Source organism: Gobio gobio, assembly GCF_949357685.1.
Source record: "Gobio gobio genome assembly, chromosome: 15".
Lineage (NCBI taxonomy): Eukaryota > Metazoa > Chordata > Actinopteri > Cypriniformes > Gobionidae > Gobio > Gobio gobio.
In genome coordinates, this window is record NC_137108.1 from 4,656,910 (window position 1) to 4,672,548 (window position 15,639).

Genomic DNA, 15,639 nt, shown 5'->3' on the forward strand with positions numbered 1-15,639 from the left:
ATCTAAACTGATCACACTTGTAACACAGCTAGTCATTCTTTCAAAACCTGATGTAATGCTTTCATTCAGTGGCACATATCTTCAGTCCACATAATCATCGTTTCAAACACAAGATTATTGTAATATGTAATGAGAACATTCGGTTTAATCACTGAAACACAACAGTATGATCTTCTGTCAGTTTAGTACTTTTAACAATCAGTTCATCCAACAGCAAACAATGCAAGATACATGTTTCAAATCACCCTTGTTGCTGAATTATCTACAGTAACACAGGCTACAGATGCCACATAAGAAAATACGCTTACATTACCTAATTTATGTTATTTAATCTATAATGTTTGTAATAGTATCTATCTATTCAGTGTGTTATCAAAAGGTGTGATGAAGTTACAACACAGCCATGAGGTTCTGGGCTATAGAACAGAGTTTGCTGCCAATACAGTAAATGCTCTCACTGTACCATATGACTGAATCTACTGTAGTTGAGCTTTATAAGGGTGAGTTACAGTAATGTGTCTCTACCATGGTAATCTGTTTACAGTATCAAATGCATACATACTGTAATGTACAGTAAAATGCTGTATTTGATGCCATCTGTCTCCCTTCTTCTGATGTATTTCTGATCAGTCTGATGTTACATTGTCATTGACTATTTCCTTTCCCTTATACTCTGCTCTGTTCACTCACTCACACACACACACTCACACACATATGTCTGGTTCACTATCTTTCTGGGTATAAGCAGGCATAATGGTTACAAACTGTATATTCTCTCCCCTTACACTAACCCTACCCATAAACCTATCAATCACACAAAACTTTCTACATTTTTACATTACAGTAAGAAAAAAAAAAAGTCCCTGCAAGGACAAGTAATTAGGATACTGCCATCTTTATAGGGACATCTTGTCCCCATAATGTAGAGTTTACCAGGCCACACACGCGCACGCACTTTGAACATAGTAGTTATAATCTATGATCAATTGCTTATAATGTAAAAATAAATAATTACATATGGTTATCTATATCGGAAATTGCAAACAAAGTAGAAACTATGTATATAGAATCAATATCTAAAAGAAATCTATAGGGGAACCAAATGATTAATTGATTAACCATTAAGATCTGTTGGATTAAATAATAGACAAATGTATTAAACTGAACGAGAAGAGATGCAAATCAAAAGTTTCATAGAAAGAGCTTTATGAAAGGCAGTTACTGTGAATGAAACATTTACATAGATGAAACAGTTATTTTTTGTGGTGAAAAGGATACTTTGTAGTTTTGTGTATTGTACTAACACAATTGAAAATATGCTTAAATGTTTGAAAAAAGTGCACTTTTGATGATCTGTTGTGATATTAGTACCATGAGTTTTGAAAATGCACACCTTGCTTGTGAAAATAGTACCAAAGCGAATAAAAAAAACTGTAATACAGCCGTATAGTGGCCATTGATATTTCACGTAATTGCTGTTTTTATACTAACATATGTCACCAGATGTCAACTTACTGGAATGAATATTTTTACTGAAGTAAAAAAAAAAAACATAACATAAAAATAAACATATTTTCCATGAAAAATATGGTAATTTTAGAGGTAAATAAATAAAAAGAAACCACAAAATAATTTTTTTTTAATATAGTGATATGAAATTAAAAAAAATTGGGATCACACCTGTGACATTCGTGCCCAAATTTCATTAAGGGCTGGTCTGTGAAGGACGCTTGAGGGTTAAAATGCAATATGCACTGATCAGGCATAACATTATGTGAAGTGAATAACATTGATAATTTTCATTTTGGGCGTAATGTGCAATAAACCAATCAGAGTCTCATCTCCCATTCCCTTTAAAAGCCAGTTGCGCTCACACCATGGCGGATTCAATCTTTACATGGAGGAATTTGCGAGCGGAAAGACTGAACGCTTCTCCAGAGAGGAATCCTTTTATTTTTAATATTTAAAAATGTGTGCTGCTGCGCATCCCAAGTAGAAAATCTGAGGCAAGGGCAAAGTTTAATCTTGAATCTAAATTTCAAATAAACCTGGAATACTATACATTTTGTAGGCTCTTTAATAAACTCATTATATTTCTCTATTGTATAAGTCCCTTTGGATAATAGAGTTTGCTAAAGGCATAAATGTAAATGCAATGTTACATATCTGTCTAAGAAACATTAAAACAGCCTCAGACAATTTATTCTTCAACCTCCCCCAGAACAGCAAATATTGCATCTAAACTCATAAAAGAGCCATTGAGAGAATAAAAACTCTAATTAAACCAGTAATCCATTGAGCAGATGGGAGAGAAACTAGCCCTAAAGGCTAAGTCACCTTCCATTACTCGCCATCTAATTAAAAAACTGGAATATTTTGACTCTTAGAAACAAATGATACTTTCATACCTTTTAAAAAATAAACCCCAGTTTTATCAAATGTCCAGCAGTGCACATCCAGACAGAGTAATATCTGGAGGTGAAGGGGCAATTGAATCCCGTTGCAAAGCTACAAACAACACTGAACTACTGCTTCCTGAACTCAACAGCCCTAGACTGCTGGTTAAAATTGTAATGCTGAAAACATTCAGCTAATAATCACAGACTTAGAGAACAAAACACGCTGGAAGATAAGAAAATAAGACAAAATCTGTGTTATGATGTGTGAGTTTACTATTCATTATCTGATGCTTACTGCATAAAAAACTAGCAACCACTATCTGCCTGAAAGCAAGTTTACATGGCCAACATTTATCGGGTTAACATTGACATAGGATAAAATAATAATACAGCACTTTTTACAAATATTAAAACAAGGCAACCTTCTGAATGGTCTTATGCAAAGTGATTAATTACAGTATAGCATGGTCAGAAATGAACTCTGTTGCAAAAAATAACAACAATTCAATGCAACATAGTGGTTTGTTATTAAATCAAACTCCTTTTTTGAGCCAACTGGTTGAGTGAATGATTCAATGACCCAGCCAAAGACAGTCACTTTCTTCATTCCTGAACAAATCAACCTTTTTGAATGAATTGGTTGAATGAGCCAATGACTTACTCATTAAAGGTGACTTGCTGCCAGTTTATACATTCTTGATATATTTTTACTATATTATCTCATAACATTAATTATGCATTTGTAAATGCAGTGTAAATGCATTCATAGCACCTCTGAGCCTTCTGTGCCTCCTCTACATTGCAAAGATGGATTATGTTGCTATTTCTTCTGATATGATTTAAACCATACAGGGCCAGATTTACGAAATGGTAAATTAGCACGAGAGCGCAATTCCAAAAAAGTGCTGATGGGAGTGAAAAGTTCAGCATGTGATCTACTGACGACGCACAAATTAAAGAACACAGACGCAGATAAATAATTTCCATAATGACCAACGCAATCTACCAAGAGCAGCGTAAATTAGCGTCTGGTTTAACGCAACACTATGTCGTTCTTCGACCTTAAAATAATGTCTCTAAAATTATTTCAGGGGTAGAACAACTCTTAACCGGACGAATTCTACTGACGCTGATACAGGCACCATCAAAAGCAAGCAAAAGCACCCTCAGTTGATACTGTAATAATATTGGCGAACCAGATTTGGCAGCTTTGCATATTTGTGTCCGAGCTCTGGAAAGCGCCAAATGCATCTGTTTACAGCGTGTTTTTGCAGCGGTGAGTAATATAGCCAATCAATCACAGATTTGTTGATCCATGGGTGTCAGAAGCAAAAAAAATGTGGGTGGGTCCTCTCTCAGAAAAATTTTACTGGAGTAGATGCCATTTACATTAAGTACAAATATTGCCTTGTTTGCTAAACGTCTGGTTGGGAAAGACAAAATTACAGAAATCACCATAACATTGAGAACAGCAGTGTAGGGGTAAAATGCATAACATCAACTTTTGACGCAAATTGAACCGAGGTTCGAATCCGCCTTTTGCCGAACTCACTCCACTCCCTTTTCCCATCACATTTCAGATCGGAAAGGCATTTATTTTCAATCAAAATGAATAAAATATTAGAAAAGTAGAAATAAAGCATCTAACATGTGTTTAATAATAAGTGTTTATCGGTTAGGGGTAGATAAACAGACGTGCTGAATTAGAGACGATAAAAGTGAATGGGTCCCATATCATTGATCGTAAAAGTGGTTGGGTCTTGTCCCACCCACATATAATGGTTCTGATGCCCATGTGTTGATCTCCCAAACGCGATCAGAATCTCACAGCTCAAAACGCCAGAGTTTTTAGGCTATTCAGTGCTGAGTTAATGCAGGCTCGCGAAACCTCTCATTAACAAACAAAGGCAAGACACGATGTAAGTAAGAGATGTATTGTTGACAACTTAATTTCTATTATGGAACTTTTTTTACACTCAGTGGCGTGAGCTGAAAGAGGCAGTTGTAGTGGCTAGATGGTCTGTAAGCTAGAGCGCTCCCAAAATAGTGAATATTTTTCAGACACTGGCTGTAACCATGAGTACCATGTCTTTTTTCGACACCCAAAATCCAAAAACGAATCCCCCAGTCTACTTCACGTCTGAACGGTTGTTCAAATAAAGAGGCTCTGTTACTTCACAGCCTTATAAACGTATAACAATGTCCGATGTATAGGCTATTATGGACATTATGGCTAAATGATTGGACGGACAACATTTTATTCTATGGACCTCTTCTCTTCTCCATTTACACTACATCACTGGGACCCATCATACAGGCACATGGTTTCTCTTACCATTGCTATGCTGATGACACACAGCTCTACCTTTCATTTCAACCAGATGATCCCACAGTAGCTGCACGAATCTCAAGCTGTCTGGCGGACATCTCTGCGTGGATGAAAGAACATCTCCTGCAGCTCAACCTGGCAAAGACTGAGCTTCTTGTCTTCCCTGCCAATCCGACTCTACAACACGACTTCACCATCCAGCTAGGTTCTTCCTTGATTTCCCCTTCAAGGTCGATCAGAAATCTTGGAGTAACCTTTGATGACCTGATGTCCTTCAAAGACCACATTTCAGAGACAGCTCGGTCATGCAGGTTTGCGCTGCACAACATCAGGAAGATCAGACCGTTCCTAACAGAGCATGCAAACACAGCTTCTCGTCCAGGCCCTGGTTATTTCTAGGCTTGACTACTGCAATGTGCTTCTGGCTGGACTTCTGGCTCGGCAAAGGAGCTACGGCTCGTGGTACCACCACAGAGAGGCATGAAATCCCTTTCCAGAACATTTTCGTTCACTGTTCCTTGCTGGTGGAACAATCTCCCCATCTCCATCCGGAATGCAGAATTCAAAAGACAGCTGAAAACTCATCACTATTTCTTCTATATCCCCTCCCTATTCTAGCTTTTGCTACTCTAAGCAATGTCCAAAACGTAGTATCTCAGGCACTTTTTGTGATTTTCCGCCTCTTCATGATGGATCGCTTCCTGTATTCCTCAATTGTAAGTCACATTGGATAAAAGTGTCTGCTAAATTAATAAATGTAAATGTCTATTATACAAATTACACCCTTTGCAAACAATGCTACATACGAACTATGCGAGCAAAAAAACTAGGCTAACATACTACCATTCTTTTTGTCATTTTACTTTTCAATTCTGGAGTAACAATAAATAAAACTGTAATGATATTTGTAGAACGTAGTGTAACACGGGCTACTTTAGTGTAATGTTTGGTGGACATGGTTTCCAAACAAGGTTTCTGCATTGTGAGCTTAGTCAACAAATTCACCTGTATTGTTTGATAAAGACATTTTGCAACATTTTGGGCGAATCATCATTCCCACACGCTTTCCAAACATTTCCTCACATGTACACACGGGGGAGCAGAAGCTCATTATAATATGCAAAGCTTATCCAATCATAGCATTGGGTGTACTTCCAATTCTTCAGTGCGGCACGCCCATAAAAACAGAGCGTTCCAGGAGAGAGGCTCAAAACCAGGGTAGAAAATAGCCTATTACTTTTTCATTATGGTGTTTTTGAATGTATAAACCACGTGAACGTCATAAGTTGACCTCAGACAACAGTATAAAAAAAAAAAAAGCCAGTTCCTGACCCCTTTAAGACATGCTTTTTTGGGCGGTAAATAATGCCGCTAACACCAGTAAATTGACGAGCGCAAACCTTAGAAAATCACTTTACATGAAACATTTAAATACTCTCCTCACATACTGCGTCTGAAAGGGAAACTCCTACAAATGCATGTATATATGTATGTGCAAATACATCATAAGATCAGCTGCAAAAATAACCCTGTCCACGCCTTTTCAATGCTAATTTTTCACTGCGTGTCTTTAGTAAATCCTGATCCCAAAAGAGGGTTTGCGCTGAAGCAATCTGTTAGTAAATCTGGCCCATAATATTTTATTTTATTTTATTTTATTTATTACATTTAAGAGTTATGAAGACAAAATATGACAAACATTTAATAATACGTTTAGAAAAATTGTCCTTAGACAAGTAAAAAAAATGCAAACATAATTGAAGCTCTCTCACCTCATCTTTCATGCCTTTTTTTTTTAGAAATGTTAGGGCAAACCTGCAGCATGTTTGCTCACAGCCTATTAATAACAATTTCCTTTCTGCAGCAGCACAATGACGGCTTCAGAGGCAAACCTGAGGGCATTAAACTTTCATGTAAGGACTGACATTCACCGCTCAGCATTCACCCCTCCCAGCAGTCTCCTCTCACACTTTCTCTCCTTTTTATTCATGACAGCTTTGATCCTTGGCCGCCTGACTCAGACAACTAGCATTTGTAGCATTTGATGCATTCTGATTGGTCGCTGAGAATGAAAACACTCACACTACACTCCGTTTAAAGAATTTGACCTTTTGTCTTGAATTTATTTTGTTTATTAACACAAGTAAACTTACTTTGAGGATCTTGGAGTTCTGAAGCACATCTAAAGCCCTATTCTGACAGGATTAGTTTGACATGGAGAGGGGGGGGGGGGGGGGGGGTGGGGGTAAAGTAATTATTACCAGAGCTTCTCACTGATTTTAGTCCCGTCCGAATGTGCCATCTCAGTAATCATTACGGACAATGTCAGTAAAGATTACAGCGACTTTTACCTTCTGTTAAAGGGTCAGTAAAAATACCTCAGGTAATACTAATCCTGTGTTTTCTGCTTACAATTCAGATAAAAAAAGCATCAAAAGCACTTGTAAGAAGCACAAAACTTCTTTTAGCTTTAGGTGAGTGCCTATTATCAACAGAATCCAATCAGAATTGAATTAATTGAATTAATAAATTGTTCGACCGGACCTAACTGTTATATTGTATATAGGTTATATATATAGATTATATGTGTTTGCACACGTGATATCAGGAAGGAGACGGCGGTGGGTAAATCGAGTTACTCCTCCCACTTCTGCCAGTTTTACTGAGATTTCTTATCCCGTGTAAATTGGCCATTAATATTCCAGACTTCCTGTGGTAAAATTACATTACTCCATCAACCTTAGTAAAACTAATCCCGTCCAAATAGGGCTTTAGTTTACCATTTTATCTGATATAATGATTAGAGATGAACCGATACAAAATTTCTCAGCCGATGCCGATAGCTGATTATTCAGAATATCTGCCGATACCCATAGTTTGATTTAATTGGGGGGGGGGGTTGAATGCTATTTCATGCATTCTGACTTAATTACACCATAAAAGAGTTGGAGTCTCATGCTAAACATGGCCAAAATTGGATGTATGACAGAGTATTTCTGTGCCAAATATAATCCCTCAGGATTTGAATATGTTTCTGAAAGTTTTTTTCGAGTATGGCCATAAAGGGCGGAGTTCCTTGTATGGGCTCCCGGATGAGCACACACACACACACACACACACACACACACACACAGACACACACACACACACACACACACACACACACACACAGAGACACACACACACACACACACACACACACACACATTCATGCATTTGGCAGATGCGTTTTTATCCAAAGCAACTTACGGTGCACTTATTACAGGGACAGTCCTGTAAGTTATTAATAAAATAAGTGCAACAAACACACACATCAACCGAAGCAAGAGCAAGAGCGAGTCCATCAACGAGCTTAGTTCGGGTTACAGAAGCCGTCATTTTGTTTTTAGACCACGAAATCTAAAATGTCACTAAAGAAGTGTGTTTCTGGTGTGAGGGAAAGATCACCTTGTTCAGATTCCCAAATAACCCAGCGTTAAGGAAACAGTGGATGCAGTTTGTTTTTCAGGAGCAAGAGTTCTGCAAGTGTGTGTGTTTGTTCCCGGTCATGAGTGGAAACCGCAGGCGGTGAGTGAAACTGCATCAAATGTGTGTGTTTTGTTGGCAATCGGCGCATAAGTGCATATAATGTGAACAACACCAACGTAAAGTGAATCGAGAGTTATCCAGGGATAATGCCATGATGTATTGTGTGTGTGTGTGTGTGTGTGTGTGTGTGTGTGTGTGTGTGTGTGTGTGTGTGTGTGTGTGTGTGTGTGTGTGTGTGTGTGTGTGTGTGTGTGTGTGTGTGTGTGTGTGTGTGTGTGTGTGTGTGTGTGTGTGTGTGTGTGTGTGTGTGTGTGTGTGTGTGTGTGTGTGTGCGCCCACTGCACGCCTCCACGAGCTCGGCTGTTTTCAGAAAGAATCGTACAGTGTATCTGTCTTTTATAAATATGATAAAACTAAAGACTCTTCGGAGATATGAAGGATCAACACTACTCTATAGATACTCAAGATTAACATGAGACTGGCAGAAACTGTGTGTTATGTACCCTGTTTTGTAGAAAAAAAAATCTCTCCCAAATAATGCTGTAAACTATACAGGGAACATCTCATTTGGTATGCCACTTGACAAATCTTCATGACAAATTTATTCAAACATACATGTATAATTAACAGTAAATAAGCTCCTCTCTAGTGTTTTTCAATCTTTTGAAATTATCTAATTTTATCAAATAGCATGTAATGTTCTTAAAAGAGAGAAATAATACCGCAGAGCATCACATAATTCACAGACTCCCTTGCTAATATTGCAATGATGATGCCACTTCCACATGGCGTTAGAGAATACTAATATGAAATTGATACTGAGAACATAATTGATCATAACTCTCATAACTCGCCTCACACTTAGATCCAGTGGATCGTGACAGTAGGTAAGTTACGCCTTTCAAAGCTAATGAAGAAAATGCATTCCCCTCTTACTGACTTATTAAATCTTGATGCTTTAAAAAAAAAAAATTTTGCAAGGTAGGAGAATTTGTGCGTGCATTCTAATTTGAAATCTATAAATATGTACCAATATTTGAAACAGTTTGACAGCAAGTCCATCATCAGAAACTCTGAGTGATGCAACAGTGAAGGAATTTAGAGGCATAAAGCAGAGAAGACATTTCCCTTTTTTATTTTCTGACTGCATGATCAAAGGGACAAAAAAAAAAAATGCAGATTGCCACAAATGTCAATTGACTGACTGTTTCCTGTGACACTAAACCTGTTAACCTTTATGTTGTTTTTGTTTTCATCAATTCAATCAAAAAGCAATTTTAATGCAAGTTTGTGACATTGTTTGACACAACACATCAGCTTGTGGCATAAACCAGGGGTCGGCAACCTACGGTACGTGTGCAAAAACCACGGGCACGTGAGCAATAGCGAGAGAGATGCACGTATATATAGCACACAGTGATATTAAGTTAGGAGCTATAAATACAATTAAAGAGAAAACTTGCAACAAACATGCAACCACTGTACATCGCTCGACACAGATCAAGGCACGTGCTTGAAGTGTGAATCACAAATTCCGTTCCCATCAGTCCTAACTTCATACTCTCATCCAGACACTTTATTGCTGAAAGAAGGTATATTTTTGCTGATTGATAAATATAAGCAGCACGTACGGGTTAAGTATAGGGTCACACTGGAAATCTGTTATTTATGAAAACAAACAAAATTTTAAAAAGTATTTAAAAAATAAAATGCTTTGGAAATATTTAAGATGCTGCACTATTTCCATGCTAGTACTCAAATAAGAAAGTGTTTATAAAGTGATTGATGTGAAATGATTATGTTACACACAATGTGCTATATAATTATAAATCCATTAAAATAGTCACTTAATGACAAAAAGGTTGCCAAACTACTCTATCGAAATTGTCTGTAGAATAGGGGGGATAAGTATTTATATTGAACACACTCCATTTTTTCCAGTGCATATTAAAGTGCAAAAATATATAAAATAGTAAAGATAAGTAGTAAATGTTAAGTTCACTTAAAGAAAACTTACAAGTATACTTGCAGTATAAAAAAATTTAAAATAGTATTTTACTGAGAGTATTCATCAAAGTGTTCTTTCATAAGCTAAAAATGGGTTAGAAGTATATGACTAGTGAACTAGCAATACACCTAGATTTAAACTAGTTGTAAATTCAAAATGTACTACTACTACACTTAAAGTACATTTGAAAGTACACTTTTATAAACTAAAAAGATATCCAGTTTAATACTCTCTCAAAAAGTACTGAAATGGTACAAATACAAGTATACTACTAGTGCACTGATATTAGTATACATAAGGTATACTTGGAAAAAAACTTCAACTTTATTTTAAGTATTTTAGTTTTTAAGTTTTTTTAAAGTATTTAATAAGCTACTCTATCTAAATAGCAAACACAACTACAAGGCCTCAGAATAATTATAATCAAAAGTTTAAAGGAATTATTTTTGAAAATAGGCTCATTTTCCAACTCCCCTAGAGTTAAACAGTCGAGTTTTACCGTTTTTGAATCCATTAGACCGATCTCCGGTCTGGCGGTAGCACTTTTAGCATAGCTTAGCATAGATCATTGAATCTGAATCTGGTTAGCATCTCGCTTAAAAAATGACCAAAGAGTTCCGATATTTTTCCTATTTAAAACTTGACTTTTCTGTAGTTACATCGTGTACTAAGACTGACGGAAAATGAAAAGTTACGATTTTCTAGACCGAAATGGCTAGGAACTATACTCTCATTCCTGCGTAATAATCAAGGAACTTTGCTGCCGTACAATGGGTCAATCGGTGCGATGATATTACGCAGCGCCTGCTTAAAGTGCTACCGCTAGACCCACAGATCGGCTGAATGGATTCAAATACAGTAAAACTCAATTGTTTAACTCTAGTGGAGTTGGAAAATTTGCCTATTTTCAAAAATAGTGGCGTGTTACTTTAAGTAAAAGAAAGTCAAATATGCTTAGACTTTTCTGTATATTTTTCAGTATGTAAATTAGATTTAAAGTAACATACTTAATTATACTTAAGTATATCTCAATACAAATATTAAGTAGAAGTATTAACTATGCATACTTAAGCATAATTTTGTTAATCTCCAATAACTGTGTAAAAAGTAAGTATACTCTATAATTTTTTGTTTAAAAGAAGACTACTAATAGCACTCCTAACTCCTAGAACTGATACTTAAATGAGAACAGTGAGATACTTCAAAGAGTAGTGCACTCTACAGAAACTGAAGAGTTTTCTTAGTTTATTTCATCAATAGGCGTAGCGTCTGAAAAGATGACAGGAATAAAGCTCCTATCCTGATTGGTGGTACGAGACCGGAATGGTTGGAACAGCCTCAAACCACAAACATCGAGTATTCTGTCACTCAGGGACGATGATAGTGCGATCTGACACGAGTGAGCTGCCTTTGGCTTCAAATATCAGAGAAATCCGAGAAAAGAAGGTGAAGGAGCAATAAAATATATATTATATCTTTTAGAGAGAGTTTTCAGGGTCTGCTGTCAGTGTCAGTGGCCTAGTGTCAATGTAAGAGAATTTAAAAGTGCTCTTCCGCACAATTTATCTCAAATAAAATACGAGGCAAATGAAACGGCAACACATGAATGTACAATGTACAGTACAATGCTGCAAATGCAGGACTCATTTCACACTCACACTTGTGGGCAATCACTGAAATATTATGCATGCAAACTAGAAGAAATAAAGTGCGTAGAAATTATAAAAGATAAAACATTTTATTTACCAGTATAGTGGACACCACCAGCGATCTGTTGGAGAGAGAGTCAGTCACATTGGCTGCCTTTCCCTTCTGGTTCTCCGTCATGTTCAAACCACTTGTAGAATCCCATGTCCCAATCTGCAAACAAAACCACAATATTTTCATAAATCTATGACATGATACAAATAAAGAGGGAACTTAATGCTGCATCATAATTTTGACACTATGGGAATGCTTATGTGTGACTGCGTCTGAACCGTGCCCTCTGGACTTACGGGATCAAGATGCTAATGCTGAAACATATTGTGTCCCAAATCCCAAATCAAGTCTTAGGACTGGTTTGTTACAATAGAAGATGCTTATTTTCTCCAGCCATCCTTCCTCAACACAGGCAGTGTACCAATATTGGGCTCTTCCCTTCGGCCTAGCCTTGTCACCTCGCACCTTCACAGAGTGCATGAATTCAGCTCTGGCTCTGTTGCGATTCCAGCAGAATGCTCAATCACATTTACGACTGATTTATTGATTTATTCTAGCTCAGTCTAGGCACTTGTGGTGCTTCGGGTTAAGACTAAACTAGAAGAAGAATGTGCTTTCTCCATTTCAGAGAACCACTTTTCTAGATGTGATATGAGACTCGACTACAATGCAAGCATTTCCATCACGGTCAAAAGTACTGTGAAGATTAGGCAAATTAGTCCGGTAATGTAGGACTGCGCGTGACTTTCCAGTTCCCGCAGGATTTCGTCCTCCGCATATAAGCTTAATAAAGCCTGAACCTCGTTATCGGTCCATCAATCGTATTTTCAACTTTTTGAGAGGGAAATTTTTACCCTGAACTTCATTTAGACCCTGGTCGTTGCAGTCGAAACACACCGAGTACCACTCCAAAGTCCCTAGTTCCTGGGGAAAGATACTGTGGTGGAAACGCACTGCAAAACAGTTTCAGAAACTGTTGGAACTCATGGCAGTCATGTCCAATGTGATTCTAAACATGAAACCAATGCAGTAGTGACTCAAGATCAAGGGGTTTTCCCTAAAGGGCAACCTATTTCTCATCATCAGGGTTATGCACAGTTTTTTGTTGTACCCTAGTGATGTGGAAGAGGCCTTTGGTTTTGGGAAAGATTCATGTGCTTTGTCACTAGATGCTTATGACAAATGCTTACTTCAAGGGCTAGGGTGTGGTCTTAGACAGACACTCAATTCAAGGTCTATGGAGAGGTCATATCCTTTATGGCACATAAATTGCCTGGTGATGATGACTGTATTTCTAGCACTGAGATATTTATTCCTGGATCTCAAAGGCTACCATGTCCTTGTCCACTTAGACAACATATCGGTAGTCTCATTCATAAATCACTGGGGGGGGGGGGGTGTCTGGGGTCACACTCTCTATGCAGTTTGCCGCACCAGATACTCCTCTGGGCCCAGGACAAGCTGCTCTTTGTGTGGGCAGTTAACGTGCCCTGGGCACCTGAATCAGCATACAGACATCCTGTCTAGGCAGTTGATTAGAGGTAGTTCGGCCAGGTGGAAGTGGATTGTTTGCAATCACTGCACTCTCCGCTCTGGTTCTCCCTCACATATCCAGTTCCTTTGGGATGCCATGGTTCGGACGTGGCCAAGGCTACGCCTGTACACTTTTGCCCTGATCGCTCTGCTCCTGGGAGTTCTGGAGAGGCCCCTTAGGGGAATCAACACTTGAACTCTGGTCTCTTAACTAAAGTTGCTGAGACCATCCTTAACTCTAGAGCTCGCTCCACAAGGGAACTGTTTGACTTAAAGAGTAAACTCTTAATTTAATGTGCAGAGAGCACCATTTGGACTCAGTTAACTGTCCGGTTGGTTCAGTGCTGGAGTTCCTTCAGGAGTGCTTTTCTCCTAGGGCAGGGGTGTCCAAACTCAGTCCTGGAGGGCCACTGTCCTGCAGAGTTTAGCTCCAACTTGCCTCAACACACCTGCCTGGAAGTTTCTAGTATGCATGTAAGATCCTGATTAGCTTGTTCACATGTGTTTGATTAGGGTTGGAGCTAAACTTTGCAGGACAGTGGCCCTCCAGGAGCAGGATTGGACACCCCTGTCCTAGGGCAACGCATAAGCAAATAGATTGTTGGGGCAATTTCAGTGCGTTGTCTTCCTTCGTCCTAAATCATCAGAGCCCTTTCTACTAGGTGTATGGTTTCCTCTAAGGCATTGTTATCAGGGGTTTCCTTACAGGATGTTTGTGATTTGGCAGGCTTGTCCTCTCCATACACCTTCATCAGGTTCTATACCCTGGATATGGAATCTACCACAGGCTCAAGTGCTTGCGACTCAAGTTTTTCACAACTTTTGGGCAGGCATTTGTTCTGTATGGTGTAGTGGGTGTGAACGTTTCCGTAGCGGCAATATTCTGAGGCAGCGTTGAGTTCCCTCGAAAGGGAACGTCTCAGTCATGACTGTAACCCTGGTTCCCTGAGAAGGGTACAAGATGCTGTAGTTTTCCACCAGCATGAACCAAGTGCTAGTTCAGAGCTAGTGCTAGTGCCGGTTTGGAGTTGGTTCGACTGACGAGCCTTCTAAGAACCGCCACAGAGCCAGGTCTTACGTCACTGTATACGTCTCATGATCTCTCATCTTTCTCAGCAATGCTAGCGAGGCAGCTGGAAACACAAACACACCAGGCTTGATCGAGATGCATCAGCGCTGCACATACCGATCAGCTTATGCTATCAAAGTACCGCAAGAAAGATTCAAAAGCATAAGGAGTCGTATGCTCTTGATGTACTTTGATGTCATATGGCGAACGGTCTGCACAGCACTGATGCATCTCGAACTAGCCTTCCATTAACAATGACGAATGTTGCGTTACTATTGATGCACATGGCTTTACGATCCTACATCGGCATCAAAACACAGCGAATCCAATGCATTCGTGCAGCTTGCCATAATTTGTATAGACAGAGATTTACAATTGAGTAGCTATTAGCTCGATTAGCTGCTATTTAAAAAATGGCGGTCACAAGTTTGTGTTTATCTTGTTGGTCACGGTAAGCCTGCCCCTAGCCCCTGACGCAAGAGGTTCTTACTTCTATACCAGCAATGTTTTGGTGCTACTTAAGAACCACTTTTCCTAGTTCAGAGCTGGTGCTTTGGGTGTTGACAGACAAAGAACCGATTTGAAACTAGGCTGGCTCCGAACTAGCACTCAAACTGCCTTGGTGGAAAAGGGGTAAGTAACTTACAGCCATCATCTATCATGGGACTATGTTTTACCAATGAGTTTGGAGTGATTTCACACATGCTACAGATGCAGTAACGCAGAGGAATTCCCATTGTGTCAACATTCTGAAGCAACGTCTCATTCCCTTCTCAGGGAACCAGGGCTACAGTCGTAGACGAGATGTTTTAGTGAATGTTGTCTGGGTTCTTTACTCATTGGGACATTATCTGCACAGAGGCTTAGGTGATGCATAAGAGAGCAAAATGGAGGGATGGAAAAAAAGAGAGTGAGTAAATGAGAATTGCTTCAGTGGACCAAAGGACTGCAATCCCATTCCCCCCTTCTCAAAGCCATCTCATTTACTTCAGAGGACCCTCTTGAGAGCTGACGACTCAAAACAAGATGACAAAGTGCAGACGTTCACGCACGTTCAACCATCAAAAAACAA

The 15,639-nt window shown here is 38.8% G+C and overlaps 1 protein-coding gene across 1 annotated transcript in view; it reads right to left on the reverse strand.

Moving 5' to 3' along the window:
- The window catches only part of grik2 (glutamate receptor, ionotropic, kainate 2), a 342,712-nt gene that overhangs the window by 127,686 nt on the left and 199,387 nt on the right, over positions 1-15,639 (reverse strand). The window contains exon 9 of the mRNA XM_079836135.1: positions 12,011-12,124. Within this exon, the coding sequence (XP_079692261.1) occupies positions 12,011-12,124 (114 nt within the window). The remainder of the gene's footprint in view (positions 1-12,010; positions 12,125-15,639) is intronic.